This window comes from Pleurodeles waltl, chromosome 3_1, assembly GCF_031143425.1.
Source record: "Pleurodeles waltl isolate 20211129_DDA chromosome 3_1, aPleWal1.hap1.20221129, whole genome shotgun sequence".
NCBI classification, from domain to species: Eukaryota; Metazoa; Chordata; class Amphibia; order Caudata; family Salamandridae; genus Pleurodeles; species Pleurodeles waltl.
In genome coordinates, this window is record NC_090440.1 from 559301330 (window position 1) to 559317662 (window position 16333).

Consider the following 16333-nt stretch of genomic DNA (forward strand, 5'->3'; position numbering starts at 1 on the left):
TTTATGTTTTGTCATTATTTCTGATTTCAATAGTAGACGTTATTGGCGGTCGGTACAACAACACTGTGCATGACTTAATAAGCTATAATTGGTATTGTAGCGAAGTCAAAATTCTCTTCAGTACAACAAGAGTGGTAAAGTTTAATATTTAAAGTGATAATTTTTTTTAAAGGCTGCTTGTAGGAGTGCAGCGCTATAAAAATACACGTATCTTCATCTTGCCAACGGAAGTGGCTATGAAAGATTAACCCCTTCGCTGCCAGGCCTTTTCTCCCTCAGGTGCCAGGCCTTTTTTTGGCTGTTTGGGGCAGTTCGCGCTTAGGCCCTCATAACTTTGTCCACATTAGCTACCCATGCCCAATTTGTGTCCTTTTGTCCACCCTTCCCCCCGCCCCTCCCCCAAACATCCTATGGATTCAGGAGCTACCCAGACTTTGTGGGTTCCCCTGAAGGAGACAAAGAAATTAGCCAAAATACAGCAAATATTTCGTTTTTCCCCCCCAAACAAATGGGAAAAAAGGGCTACCAAAGGCGGCTTGTAGTTTTTCCCCTGAAAATGACATCAAAGGGTTTGCGGTACTAAAATTCCCATCTTCCCAGCTTTCAGGAACAGGCAGACTTGAATCAGAAAACCAAATTTTTCAACACAATTTGGCATTTTACTGGGACATACCACATTGTTACAATTTTTTGTGCTTTCATCCTCCTTCCAGTTAGTGACAGAAATGGGTGTGAAACCAGTGCTGGATCCCAGAAAGCTAAACATTTCAGCAAGGGGTAATTTGTGTAGATACTACAAGGGTTTCCTACAGAAAACAGCTGAAATAAAAAAAATGTTGAACTTGAGGTGAAAAAAACAGCCATTTTCTCCACGTTTTACTCTTAACTTTTTCTGCAACGTCAGATTTTTGAAAGCAATATATAGTTACGTCTGCTGGACTCTTCTGGTCACGGGTACATATAGGGCTTGTAGGTTCATCAAGAACCCTAGATACCCAGAGCCAATAAATGAGCTGTACCTTGCAATGGGTTTTCATTCTATACCAGGTGTACAGCAATTATTTTGGTGTAATATAAAGAGTGAAAATCAGTTATCAAGGAAACCTTTGTATTTCCAAAATGGGCACAAGATAAGGTGTTGAGAGGCAGTTACTTGCACATTTCTGAATTCCGAGGTACCCATACTAGCATGTGAATTACAGGGCATTTCTCAAATAGACTTCTTTTTTTACACACTGTCCTACATTTGGAAGGAAAAAATGTAGAGAAAGACAAGGAGCAATAACACCTGGTTTGTTATTCTGTATTCCCCAAAGTCTCCCGATATAAATGGTAGCTCACTTGTGTGGGAAGCCCTAATGCTCGCGACAGGAAATGCAACATGGACACATCACATTTCTACACTGAAATCTGAAGTGTTTTTTGCGAAGTGCCTAGCTGTAGATTTTGGCCTCTAGCTCAGCCGGCACCCAGGGAAACCTACCAAACAGGCAAATTTTTTAAAACTAGACATGTAGGGGAATCCAAGATGGGGCGACTTGTGGGGCTCACACCAGATTGTTACCCAGAATCCTTTGCAATCCTCAAAATTCAGCCAAACAAAAAAACTTTTTCCTCACATTTCGGTGACAGTAAGTTCTGGAATCTGAGAGGAGCCACACATTTCCTTCCACCCAGCGTTCCCCGAAGTCTCCCAATGAATATGGTACCTCACTTGTGTGGGTAGGCCTAGTGCCTGTGACAGGAAATGCCCCAAAACACTATCTGGACACATCAAAATTATCAAATACAAAACTACCTGTTTTTTTGCAGGGGGTGAGGGAGGGGGCACCTGGTGCTGGGCTCAGCAGCCATCTAAGGAAACCTTCCAAACCCAGACATTTCTGAAAACTAGACACCTAAGGTAGTCCAGGAAGGTGTGACTTGCGGGGATCCCCCAATGTTTTCTTACCCAGAATCCTCAGCAAACCACAAATTTATCCCAAAAAAACAAAATCTAATTTTTCCCACATTTGTGTGTGGGATCACCACACTGGGACAAACTTCAAACCACCAAACGTTCCCCTCAGTCTCCCAGTAAAAATGATTCCTCACTTGTGTAGGTGGGCCAAGTGCCTGTGACAGGGAAGAGCCAAAAACATGTCGCAATTGAGGGGGAACCAAAGCGAGTCCAAAAGGCCAGTTTGAAAAAAAAACATTTTTAGGCTGACAAGTGCAGCAAAATGGTTATCGGTATAGATGAGACAATGTTGGGTGGGAGGAATTTTGTGGATTCCTGCAGATTCTGGAAGGTTCCATCACAAAAATGTGTGAGTTCCAGCAAAGTTAGAGGTTTGCACGGCATTGTGGGTAAGAAAATGGTGCAGGTGCATGTGAAGCACCCCACCCTGGAATCAACCAGATATTTAGTATTCAAAATGTGTCTAGGTCTTGTGGATTTTTGTACATGGCAGCGTCCCCAAGTCCAAAAAGTGCAGCCCGCACCATTCCAAGTGGGACGATTTTGAGAGTTAGCCAAGCTCTCATGGCCCAAATGTAAAGCCAAAACCCAAAATAATCAAATGTCCTCTTGTTTGCCGTGGGAGAAGATGTTTTAGTGTTCAGGGGAGAGCTGAAAGACTGTTACCCCCTTCAGTTGGGGTGGGGGCAAAACCAGGTCCATACAGGTTGGTAGCCACCACCCCACTATTTTTTTTTTTTTTTAATTCCCTGGCATCTAGTAGACTCCTCCTCCCCCCTCTGCCAGCACCCTCCTCCAGAGTGGAAGAGAAATGCTGAGCATTTCTCTTCCGCATCACGCTGGAAGCATGCTTGCAGGAATGTAGGAAAGTACCCTCTTTCTTGGCATAGTTACCCCCATTTTCTGCCTGTTGTCAGAGTACTTGACTGCGTTTACTGGGATCCTGCTAACCAGGACCCCAGTGATTATATGCTCGCTCCCTTCCAACTTAGTAACTTGTACCATTTTCACCCCACATTTGGCATACTGGTGTAAGTCCCTAGTATACGATACCTCGGGCATTGGGATTCCAGGGGATCCCCATGGGCTGCAGAATGCATTATGCCACCCATGGTGAGCCCATGCAAAATGTTTAGCAGGCCTACCATTGCTGATCTGGCGCAAAACTGGACTATGGAAAGGGGAGTGACCCCTCCCCTGTCCATGATCACTCCAGGGGTGGTGCTCAGAGCTCCTCCAGAGGGTCCCTGGGTTCTACCATCTTGAATCCAAGGTTGGCAGAGACCTCTGGGAGTATCGGAGTGGCCAGGCAGGTAACGTCAGAGCCCCGTCCTGATAAGTGGTCACTCCCCCTTTCAGGGCTATTTAGGGTCTCTCTCTTGGGTGGGTCCTCAGATTCGGCTTGCATAGTTCCAGCAGAACTCCTCTGCAACCTTACTTCGACTTCTAGCCACTGGAACCGCGACTAGGCCCTCCAGGAAGCGACAAACTGCATCCACGAAGAAGACATTGTTCCTATAGCTCCTTCCAACTTCTGCAACATTTCCCCGGCTATGCATCCTCGGAGGGCGGGAAGTCTTCAGTCTGCACAAGAAGGAACCTCCCTTTGCGTGAAGGAGTCACTCCTCTGCATCCCCCAGGCACCTACGGAAACTGGCTGCACGGATCTCCTCTCATCCTAAGCTGCGTGGATTCTGCTTCACAGGTGGTGGTTCGGAGTAATCCTTTTGGTCCTCTGCCAGCTGTACAAACTTTAGTGGAGGTAAGCCCTTGCCTGCCCAAGCAGGCCAGAACCCCAGTGCACCATGTCTCTTGCAGCTGGCAAAGCTTGTTTGCATCACCTCCAAGGGATCTTCTGGCTGTATGTAGCCCCAGTACCTCTTCCTGCGACGCACAGCCCTTTGCATGATTCTTCTGTGGTGTGGTACTCTTCTTCAGTCGTGCTGCCTGGGCTCTTCTGAGACTCCTGTATCCCCCATCCTGTGGACCTCCTGTGGGTGCTGCTCCTGCTCCTGTGAACTGTTGCCGAGGGCACCCCTGTGACTCACCCTGTCGGTGTTAAGTCCTCGCTGGTCCCCGGCACCTCCACTTTTCACCAACCGCAACATTTGCCTTTGCCAAAGCTTGTTGGTGGAATTCCTGCACCAAGACCGACTGCAATTCTTCCAGCATGGGGTGTCGTCTGCATCCCTCAGGAACTCTACACCGATTCCAGGGCAGCAGTGCTGACCTTCTTTACATCACCGTCGACCAACTCCTGCTTACCCAGCTGGGTGGGTAGTAGCTCCACCTCCTGGACTCTGACTTCTAGACTTGGTCCCCTTCTTCCACAGGTCTTCCTCTTCAGGAGTCCACTGCTGGTTTCTTGCAGTCTTCTCTGGGTGTTGAATTTTATTCATTTTCTTCCTTTTGAGTGGTTTGGGGGAAAAAGTAGTAACTCACTCCTTTATTCCTGGTCGCTGGGGGGGACTGTGGTACATTTCGTTGCAGAAACAGGCACGCTACGAGCTGTGAGATGCACAGGAGCACTTTGTTGGAATAGAGTAGTGAGTGGGGGGTAGGGTTAATCTTTAAAAAATACCTGCCTGGCAGCCCTTAAGCTTTAATCTGGGTGCCAGTCTGTATGGTCAAAACTGTGAAAGTGAGTAAGTCCCTGGACTATTAACCCTACTTCCTCTTAGTAAGAGCATGTTTCTGCCACCTATGTTCCTAAATGCTTGTGACTATAATCCACATCTATTCCATAATGCTGATGTAACTGGTGAATTTGCCACACATACGTCAAGCACACCTAAACCCAATCGACACTGGCTCAATAGTTTGTGTAAAGTCTCTTGTTTCAGTAAAAGTCTTTTTTTTTTTAAACCATATGCCTCATTCCTCTCAATACTATTAATACAACTATTTTGCCATGCAACGTAACGCTTATTGAAGCAAACCCAGGACAATTTGATAAACATATCCAATAATTAAATGCTGAACCAAACACTGTAATAGCTGCAACTCAAAGCCTTTTCAAAACAAATCTCCAATTCACAACTACCATCTCTCTCATTGAGAGCTCTGGGCCACAAAACATTCTAGAGTCTACAATGTCACTGAGCAGCTGGAGTCCCATTCACTTATTTTTTTCAATGCTATTGTCATACTGAAGCACGTCACCAACGCCCTTGGAGCCCAACATACAAACTGTCTCATAGCAAGTATACATACACTTGATCTCTAGAACAGCATCTCACATCAGCTAGTTTCTTTAGGCAGGAATCACACGAATGTCAGGGACACTTTTGCAAAACAATTGTAGAAAGATGTTACTTAGCACAAGACCCAGCAAATCCATAACCACTGAGCTCATGATCTAGTGAGCTGATTGTCAGGTTGCGTTACTCAATCACTGCACTTTTTGTCCACTAAAAGACACTGCTAGCGATCTATACTGCAGAAAGCATTTGGATCCAGACTCAAACACAAGCTTCTTTCACAGGGAAACAAATGTTTAAAACATTTATTCCCGAGCTTCATTTAAAAGGGTGTTGTGGATGCTTGCTGTATCAATCATTCCGTAATTGACAAGGTCCCCTTTCCAATGTTGCAACTCATAACGAGCAGATCTCAACTGTTAAACCAAGATAAAGAAAGGCACCAAGGACAGACAAGAACATCAGAACTCTGCCCCAAGAAATTAATAACTTCTAAACACATCCCACATTCGTTCAGGATAGATCACAAGATCAAACCATCTTATGGAATCCAAATTCAAGCCTCAGAAAATCACTGCCGATTTGAGTTGGTCAGCAGCCCCAAGAGGATGAATACATTTTAGACACTGCACTACATGATATTCAGCTAACATAAGATACGAGAGGGTAGAGATACTGCATATGTAAGACACAATATGGCCTTTGTAGCGACAATGTAGCATCAAACCAAAATAAGATACTATTTGAAGAATTATGGTGGAAAATGAAACAAATAATGGAAGATATAGGAAGATATAGAATAAATGTAATGTAACAAGGTGGGGTAAAGCAAGCAGTGTGAGGAGGTAGTTTCTCCAACTGCATTAATTTTTTGGAGGGCGAGGCAGTGTGCCTTATAATACATGCCCATTCGAAATTCTTAAAATCACAACGTTACAGAGCCACAGCACCCCTGCTAATATCCAAAACAAGGCATGCCATGCCAAATCTACTCCAGGCAGCTGGCAACCTCACAGGCAACATTATCACTGACCAGCTGGAATCTTTGCTACTAGTCACTATACAAAGAATTCCTCAATAAACATCTGCCTTACCACGAAGAAGAGTGATGGTTCAATGTTCCCATACTGCTTACTTTTTAAGGCTCTTACCCTTCTAGTTGTACTTTTAACACTCAACTACACTATCCCTTAACTTCATCCAATCTCAAACTCATGGAGAAATGCCCTGAACCTCACCCCTCTCAAAACTGGTTAGATGAACCCTCAGATACAGCCACGCCTTGGGTTTATTCACAAAAGGAGATTGATACAATGGTATATGGTTTTGCTATACTGATGTCAGCATGTCGCCATCTTTTAGGAGACTTCAGGTGCAGCACAGAAATCCAAAGCGGAAAACTGAGGGGTGACTGAAATAGAAAAGTTCAGCAATACATTAAGTGTCAAGCACTCCCAAACTTCTAAGTGAAAGATCTACCTAGAGTTCCGAACTCCGAGCAACCCAAATATTTCATCCATAATCTTCCATGTCTAGTGTGACAATAGAACAGACAATGGTCGACTGTAAGAGGACAATTAAAGGTTTAAGTACATACTCAGAAGCCCTGCAAGATATCACTTCTCCCCATCCGAGCTCTGCTCATTAACTATATACCATTTATATTCTATATCAACTGATTATGAAAGCACACAATGCATCTTCAGTGCTTGCCTATCGCAAGAGAACATGTTCATTTCCGTTTATTTATCCACTCAATCCTAGTGCAGAAGCCACACAGGAACATGTGGAGATCAGCTGTACCACAAATTTATTTCGTGCATGGACGAAATGCAGTTTTAAATTGGGAATTGTGAAAAACCATTAACACCTAATTGGAAGTTTTAGTTATTTGATTAAGAGTTCTGTAAAGCAGGGCATGTTGCCTGGTGGCTACATCGGATCACAGAAGCTACCTGAAGCAAGCAGTTATTCACCTGTTTTTTCGGCCTCTTTTTTACTATCTTCTGCTCCTTCCTCCTCTTCATCATCCCAGTTATCCTGCAAAGAAAAACATTTTAATTACGAAATAGCAATGCACAGCCATGCTCAATGTTAATAAATTAAGATTCTTTAAGCAGGTACACACTGCCTTCACAACACTAAATGTATAGTAAACTTGCTGCAAAATAACATTTTCCTACAGTAAAATTTAGTGCATTTTAATATTAAATTAAAAGCCTTTAATTAATAGTGCAACCTGTGCCTAAGTGGTACTGGTGAAGGAGACGGACTTCACAATATCAACTATGAGCAAAATAATCAGGAACTCGAACAGTGTCCCTGCGGACTCCGAGAGGCTCAGGGGCATGTACTACTGTGCTCTGGCTGAAGAAACTATAAACAAACAATTGGGACTGTGAAGGGAAACCTAGGAGCATATGGGGCAATGCACTTTCAAAATTTGTTGTCCTTTGGATATTCTTGTAGACTGCTGTGAGGTGACCTGATTCCCTTATGTTATGCCTTATGATGAAGTCTAACACTGCTGAATATGCATGTACAAATATGTGCTCATGTCTGTTTAAACCCTACAGTTTGTCTACAAATATAAACAAAAGTTTAACAAACGTTATACCATTAATATATTCCACAATAGAACTAAATAGAGCTAAAAACCCTAGCAGCCTGAGAATGGGCCAGAAATCTAGAATGTCAGAAATAAGCACAGCACCTATGACAAACAGAACAGCTCAAGAATCATCTTCTAAAACTAGTGGTGGACTACAGGTGTAGGTTCTCTCATTCGAGTGGAGTGACTATCTCCAAATTAGGATTCAAATGTCTAATTTTAACAGCTGCCTCTGCAGTAGCTATTTCATTTCAGGAGGATTATTTCATAATCATGTGCAAGCTTAAAAGTATTTAATAGTCCTAATCTATTCCCCATCATGCACCACTCCCTTTTCACAACACACCCGTCTTACAATTTTACGGTTAGTAGGCTATTCCCAAAATGTCTTAAATGCATTGAGTACATGATTCTAGGGATACATCTAAACCAACCAAGGCCCAGAGGTATTGTGCAATTTTATACTGGCCCATGTTTGTGCATACAGGTTTGCTAGACTAATGGCATCTGAGCAATTATAATTTTTTTGCTAGGACCTGTAGGTCACAATCGGGCAGTCTCAAAAATATTTATTTCATGCTGAAAGAAAATATACCCAACAGCCCTATACTGTTTCAACAAATGATCATCATGGAACACCAGCACACTTAGTTAACTAGTTCACAACCACAATTTTAGCATCAGCATTTTACTATGCCGCTGGAACTTTAGGCCCAGGAGGGAGAAAAATAAAAATAAAAAAAACTTACTCGCCAATCATTTTGTTAAACCACACACCAACTTTATTGTTTTGACAAAGAAAAGCTAGAGCCCCAAGCACTGGACAATACCAGACACTCAAGCTAAACATGCCATTACCTCTCATTCACCGGGTCTGAAAAGGAGGCTACTCCTTCACCAAACTGAAAGCTTTACCAGTCATTCGATGACGTTACACTCACTGGAACGTTTAGCAAGCACAGCATCATTCTCAGGGGTGTGGAATTTAATAAAATATATACTTGTCTTGTAAAACAATCTACTTGTCCCTTTGGTGGCATACAGAGCTTGGAGTTCAGTGACAGCCAATCCAACAAAAACATCGCCTCATTCAGAGCCGCAACCGCCACCCACTGACGAAAAAAATCAAGAACGCAACGAAGGACGCACTCCGTGAGTGCATCAACTCCTCCACACAACTCGAAGGAACTCTTCTCAGTCAGAGTTCACAGATTTTCTCCCCCACCCCACTCCCTCCGAAGCCACCAGCATCCCCCATCACAGGACCTCTGCAGCAAACTTGCCTCCTTTTTCCACAACAAGATCCAGGACATCTACATCAGCTTCCTGTCACCAGAACATGTGACCGACTCACCCACCCAGACCATCCACGACTGGTCTACGCTCACCACAGAGGAAACAGTCATCATGAACAGCGCCCACTCTGGAGCCCCCTCGTACCACATATACATCTGAGCCAGCGCATCCATCGTCCCCAAGCTTCGTAACAATCAACTTCTCCATCAGTACAGGCACTTTCCCCGAGGCCTGGAAACATGCCAAAATGCGCCCTCTTGAAGAAACCTTCCGCCGACCCATCAGAACTAAAGAATTTCTGGCCCATCTCGCTGCTACTCTACCACGCCAAAGTACTAGAGAAAGCAATCAATGCAGAGCTACAGAATTTCATCAAGGCCAACTCCTCCCTGGACAGCTCCCAGTCCAGCTTCTGCAGCAATCACAACACGGAGCCAGCACTCCCGACAGCCACCGACAACATCCGATTACTCCTAGACCATGGCCACACTGCAGCACTCATACTCCTCGACCTCTCGGCAGCTTTCAACACAGTCTCCCACAGCACTCTGCGCACCAGGCTCCACGACATAGGAATCCACTCCTTCCTCTCCGGGAGCATGCAGAGTGTCAGACTCCTGCCCTACACCTCCAGACCCACAGGAGTCAACTGAGGAGTTCAAAGGATCCTCACAGAGTCCCACACTGTTCAACATATACATGGCTCCTCTTCCTGCCATCGTCAGAAGCCACGGTATGAACATAGGGTCATATGCCTATGACAACATCATTTCCCTCACTGAAGACCCGGACACGGCCAAAAGGAACTTTCACGCAGGAATGGAAGCCGTCGCCACCTGGATGAGAGAAAGCAGCCTTAAGCTCAACTCCGACAAGATGGAGCTCATCTTCGGAAACGCCACCTCAGCTAGGGATGACTCCTGGCGGCCCATATCCATCAGCCCCCTTCACCGACCGACTGAGCACGGCCACAACTTAGGAACCATCCTCGACTCCTCCCTATCCATGACACAGCAGGTAAACTGTTACCTCATCCTGCTGGCACACACTCTGCAAACTCCGGAAGATCTTCAAATGGATCCCAGCAGACAGTCGAAGGACAGTCACCCACGCCTTAGTCACAAGCAAGCTCGACTACGACAACACCCTTTACGCCAGCACCTCAACTAGGAACATCAAAAAACCTAAACTCATCCAGAATTCCGCCACCAGACTCATTCTGGACCTCCCTCGCTGAGAAAATCTCCCTACGCCTGAGGACCCTCCACTGGCTACCGGTCGAGAAGCGAATCACCTTCAAGCTTCTCACCCACACGTACAAGGCCATACACAACGCAGGACCAGCCTACCAGAACAACTGAGTCTCCTTCCACACCCCTGCCAGATCCCTCTGCTCAGATTGCCCCGGCCACTGTCCCTCGCATCTGCAAAACCATCGTCAGAGGATGATCTTTTAACTAGACTGCAGTGAAGAGCTGGAACAACCTGCACCTCAGACAAAGGTGCTCACCATCTTCAGGAAGAACCTCAAGACGTGGCTCTTCGGATGAGGCCACTCCCTACCCCCCAGCACCTTGAGACCGTCACAGCTGATAGCCACACTTTACAAATAATGATTAATTGATTGTGCGGGGACAAAATATAGCAGCAATCTCATTATGGAGGAGGCTCCAATATGAGCCTCTCTGATTATGCCAGGATTACTACTATAGTAGGGCTTGAATAATTGCAATTTCAACCTCTACCATCGCAATTTCTTTATTTTGACACTTTTCCACAGATCTACATAGTGGGGCTGGAGGAGGAAGTAAGCAATAGTTTCAGGGCTCAAATGCCTTTAAGTCTGCAAACCTACTAACTTGCATGGTTTAAGGATTTTCCCCAGCTCTTCTCTAATTTTTTTCCCATGAGAAAGGTTGAAAATGTATTCCTGACAATTCCAGAAGTAGAAGTTTACACAGTTGGGGAAAAAAGTGGTTCGGGGGGAAGTGAACTTGTAAATACTCAATAGATTTTCACATGAGTAAATATACACATGCATATTTGCTCGTACTAAAATACAGTTCACAAATATGTTCTAGGAGTACAATTTCCTGGTCTATTTCTGTAAGTTCTTGCGACTTCATGAAAGCCACCAATTCAAAGGCTAGGGCTCGAAAAATCCACTCGCTATGTCGAGTTTTATTTTAGGAGGTCAAGCTATTTTTTGATTCCACTGGACCTTCAGGGGAGTGGGCAAAGAACAGTGTTCTGTTCAGTCAGAAACTGAATTAGCAATTAAGATGCTTTTAAATCTTTTTGTCACATTTGCTCTGTTGTTGGAGACAGAGGTCAAAACTCAGGTTGTCTTCTTGCAATGGAAATACTTTTCCTTTTGACTGCAGAGTTGCGGGATTTTGTAAGGTGAACTGTCTGACCTATGTGAAATGAAAGGCTTTTGGTATCAGGTTTTTCCTAACACACAACATATATAACTAAGTAAACTTTACAAACGTTAAAAAATATATCTAAGTAGCTGTGAAAGACCATTTTTCTACTTCTGTATGATGAAAAAATATTTTAAGAGAATGAAAAAAAGTCAGAACACTACCTGGATATGTGCAAATGATAAATGTTTTCTGAAACCCAATTTTCATAGATTGTTAATACACTATATAGTTTTATCAGTAAAGTTGCAAGTTAGTGGGAAGGTTTTTGGACATTTCTTGGAAACTTACTCTGTAAATGACAGTGCGCTACCACATCAAGCTTAAGTAATATATTTATTATAAGTGAGTGTTTAAACAAACCGAGGAACACTCCTGGCCCTGATGGCAAAGCTATTAGTAAACTAAGAGGCAAGACATGCATGGATTATGTATACCGTGTAAGTGGGCTAGATTATACGTGGAGCAAACGTTCAGTGTATTTAAACAAAAGAGAATTATTATTTTTTTGTTTTTTACACAGCAGAAATGCTGAACTCATATCTGAAGATGCACTCATGTGAGAATGGAAAAAAAGGCAACTGTAACATACAATATTCACCTAGGATCACACAATTTGAGACCCGTTTCAAGTACATTACAGTTAGGTCAAGTAGATTATTCAAACTAATCGACCTGCAGGTCTAGTAACAGGTTTATGATTGTTTTTTAGGCCTGAAGACGGAAACAATGGGAGCACTTTTGTGAGACTAAGAACGGGGCCCATATTTAGGGCTGGTGTTCACAAAAACATTTTGTTTTTAATAAACTTCTATTTCTCTCTATCGTTGGCTTTAATGTGAGTGATCGCACTCTGCTGTTCCACGAGGATCATATTGGCACACAAAGTAGTTTTGGTCAGTGCCAGGAACTACTGTGGCAATCAGTGGTGTAACGAAACTGGAGGGAGCCCCCTGCAAAAAACATGGAGGGCCTCCTCTCCAGACTCACTCAGGGCAGGGTCTGTGCTAAAGGATCCCCCCAAACACCCCCTCCCCCTCAAATCGAGGAGTCCCACAATGCAGGAGCTGTGGGGTCTTTGTTACACCACTGGTGGCAATGTGTGCTTTTTGAGCCCTCCCCCTCCAAAAAAAAATCCGTTTTTTTGCCAGTGTTTGTTACAATGGTGAGGGTCTGGCAGCTCCCACAACAATAAAGTGTTACAAAAGCCATGTCAAAACAAGACACGCGTTGACAAAACCAAAAGACTCACAACAAAAGTCGGATCGGTTGGCTTTGCCAGTGTTGTTTATTTTCATGCTTTCCATAATCTTGTTGAAAATGGTTACACTGATTTTCCATTAGGAATATTTTTGGGAAATACTAGCATGCATAAACTCATTTTACTAAATGACGCTTACAAAAAGAAAATCATTAGTAGTGAAACTTTTTTTTCGTAAACATTTTACTTTGAAAGCAAAGAAGCAAAGAATCATTACTCTTGCTTACAAGCGTCTGCAAACAGTTGCATCTAATCAGAGAGCATTCTGGGAGCATTATACTTTATCTCATATAAACATGTCACACGTGTAATTATTTTATTTTTTTACTGGAACCACTGGTAGAAGTGCAGTGTGACCTTTAAATGTTTATTTACAGCGCTCAACCTAATAATAAAAGGCTTTTCATTAATGAGTCTAAGAAACAAGTTCAAACAGAATCAACATATGGACACAAATGGATGGAGTGCTGAACAATGCAAACACTCACCCTCAGTCACAGATCTGGGTTTAATCCATCTTACTTTTGCTCACAATGCCACCCCAGTTTGGACCCAGCCATATGCAAATGAATCTTGACCCTGTTCCTCATGGGAACAGTCCATCCCAAACTGCCTAGCCAGGTCCTCCCTGAACCAGAAACAAGCAAACGCTGTAACTGATTTGCTAGGATAACTGTTATGACCAAAAGATAATCTTTTTCAGAAAGCAAATAAATTCCCCTTGGGGTTACCTCATTAAAGTCATCAAGACCGAACAAGAAAAGCAGCAGCGCAAACAGCGGGGCCACAGGCATGCTGCCATCATTGCAGACAGACACAGAACATGCACATCCTGCTGTTATAATAAGAGTAGGTACACCCTACTAGTACTGCAGTCAGGATGTGTGTACCTACACAAAGACCATACTGCCACTAGCACTGCAGTAAGTTTGCACACACAGCACTACAGGACACCACAACGCAGTATTACACCTCGATTATTCAGACACAATGTTTGCATAGTAGCAGGAGTAACACCACACTGGAACTGCAACCACAACTGCCCTCCTCCCAAACAGCAGCCATGGTCATAACATTGGCACGGCAACCTTCCTGTTGACAACCAAAGGCACCGCTAGCATCCAAGACCGGGCAAAGCGCAACACAATAAGAGGCACAAGCTGTTAAAATACAGTGCACTCAAGCCGACGGTCATTTCTTAGGCTCTAGATTGCATTTGTCTGCAGCACCCGCACTGTCACTCCAGAGCACACAACTATGCACTTACAAGGAGCATGAGGAGGGCCACTGATTCGGTGTGGGCTTCTGAACACAACCCTTGTGCACCTGCAACCTGCTCCAACCCCTAGTCAGCTTCCAGGGCTGCAGCGTTGGCGGTAAACGCCAGATTGGAACTCCCTGAGCGGTGCTCAGGTGAGGACAGAGTGTAAAGGGACATGGGTGGGAATGGAGAAGGGGTGGGAAGATGGAGAGCGAGTTGAGGAGAAGCAACAGTAAACAACGGGTGGCAGGTGATGGGCTGAAGTTGTTGCAAGGACTCAGTCAAGGCTCAGTCTGTAGGAAAACAGCTCCTTGTTGCAGTCCCCCCCCCCCCCCCACACACTTTTTGCCTGATATTGATGCTGACTTGCCTGAGAAGTGTGCAGGGACCCTGCTAACCAGGCCCCAGCAGCAGTGTTCTTACACTAAAAATGTAATATTGTTTACACAATTTGCACACCCCTGGCACACAGATAAGTCCCTTGTAAAAGGTACCAGTGGTACCAAGGGCCCGGTGACCAGGGAAGGTCCCTAAGGGATGCAGCATGTGTTGTGCCACCCTAAGGGACCCCTCACCTAACAGATGCACACTGCTGTTTCAGATTGTGTGTGTTGGTGGGGAGAAAAAGGCAAAGTCGACATGGCATCCCCCTCAGGGTGCCATGCCCACAAAGCACTGCCTGTGGCATAGGTAAGTCACCCCTCTAGCAGGCCTTAAAGCCCTAAGGCAGGGTGAACTATACCACAGGTGAGGGCATAGCTGCATGAGCAATATGCCCATTTACAGTGTGTAAGTCCATGTAAGTGCAGTGTGGCCATATTAAGGATATGGTCTGGGAGTTTGTCAAAACGAACTCCACAGTGCCATAATGGCTACACTGAACACTGGGAAGTTTGGTATCAAACTTCTCAGAATAATAAACCCACACTGATGCCAATGTTGGATTTATTAAACAAATGCACACAGAGGGCATCTTAGAGATGCCCCCTGTATTTTACCCAATCCTTCAGTGCAGGACTGATTGGTCTGTGCCAGTCTGCCACTGAGAGACAAGTTTCTGACCCCCTGGGGTGAGAGCCTTTGTGCTCTCTGGGGCCAGAAACAAAGCCTGCACTGGGTGGAGGTGCTTCACACCTCGCCCCTGCAGGAATTGTAACACCTAGCAGTGAGCCGCAAAGGCTCAGGCTTTGTGTTACAATGCCCGACCCCACCCCAGGACACAGCCCCCACTTTTGGTTTGGTGGCAAGTCCGGATACATAATGAGAACAACAAGGAGGAATCACCCACTCAGCTAGGTCCACCCCTAAGGTGACCAGAGCTGAAGTGACCCCCTTCCTAGGAAAATCCTCCATCTTGTTTAGGAGGATTTAGCCCAATATGAATAGGGATGTGCGACCCTCCCCAAAGAGAGGAGGCACAAGGAAGGTGTAGCCACTCTCAATGACAGTAGCCGTTGGCTGTTGCCCTCCAGCCCTAAACACACCCCTAAAATCTAGTATTTAGGGGTGACCCAGAAAAATCAGATTCCTGAAAACCTAACAAGGACTGCTGACCTGAAAACCTCGCAGAGAAGGAGACGACAACTGCTTTGGCCCCAGCCCTACCGGACTGTCTCCAGATTCAAAGAATCTGCAACAACGCATCCAGCGGGCCCAGCAACCTCTGCCGACTCAGAGGACTGCCCTGCAAACCTAAAGGACCAAGAAACACCTGTGGACAGCGGATCTGTCCAAAGCAGACAAGAAGAAACCATTTTTAAAGGGACTCCCACCTCACTCCTGAAGCGCGAGTCCCCAACACGCTGCACCCAACACCCTCAGCCCGTGTCCAGAGAAACCAACACTGCAGCGAGGACCCTCAGGCGACTCCCACGACGTGTCCACCCTGAGACGGCCTCCCTGCATACCCCCCGGCGACGCCCGCAAAGAAAATCCAGCGGACCCACCTGACCGTGCCTGCCCGGTAACAAAGAAGAAACCTGACCCCTGGAAGATGCACTGCACAGGCAGCCCCCAAACTCATGAAGAACCAACCACCAGCGCAGCAGTGACCAGCAGGCAGCCCTCACCTTTGCCCAGCTGGCCCGAGAAGCCCCCCCGTGCCCTGCCTGCATCATCAGAGTGACCCCCGGGTCCCTCTATTGATTTCTATACAAAACCAGTCGCCTTGTTTGCACACTGCACTCGGCCGCCCATGTGCCGCCGAGGGTGTATTTTGTGTGCCCGCTTGGGACCTTCCCCGCCCCCAGTGCTCTACAAAACCCCCATGGTCTGCTCCCAGAGGATGCAGGTACTTACCTGCTAGCAGACTGGAACCG

At 45.4% G+C, this 16333-nt stretch overlaps 1 protein-coding gene across 1 annotated transcript in view; it reads right to left on the minus strand.

Annotated features, from left to right (window-relative positions):
• EIF3J (eukaryotic translation initiation factor 3 subunit J) overlaps positions 1-16333 on the minus strand; it is a 105915-nt gene that overhangs the window by 76368 nt on the left and 13214 nt on the right. The window contains exon 3 of the mRNA XM_069222957.1: positions 7137-7200. Within this exon, the coding sequence (XP_069079058.1) occupies positions 7137-7200 (64 nt within the window). The remainder of the gene's footprint in view (positions 1-7136; positions 7201-16333) is intronic.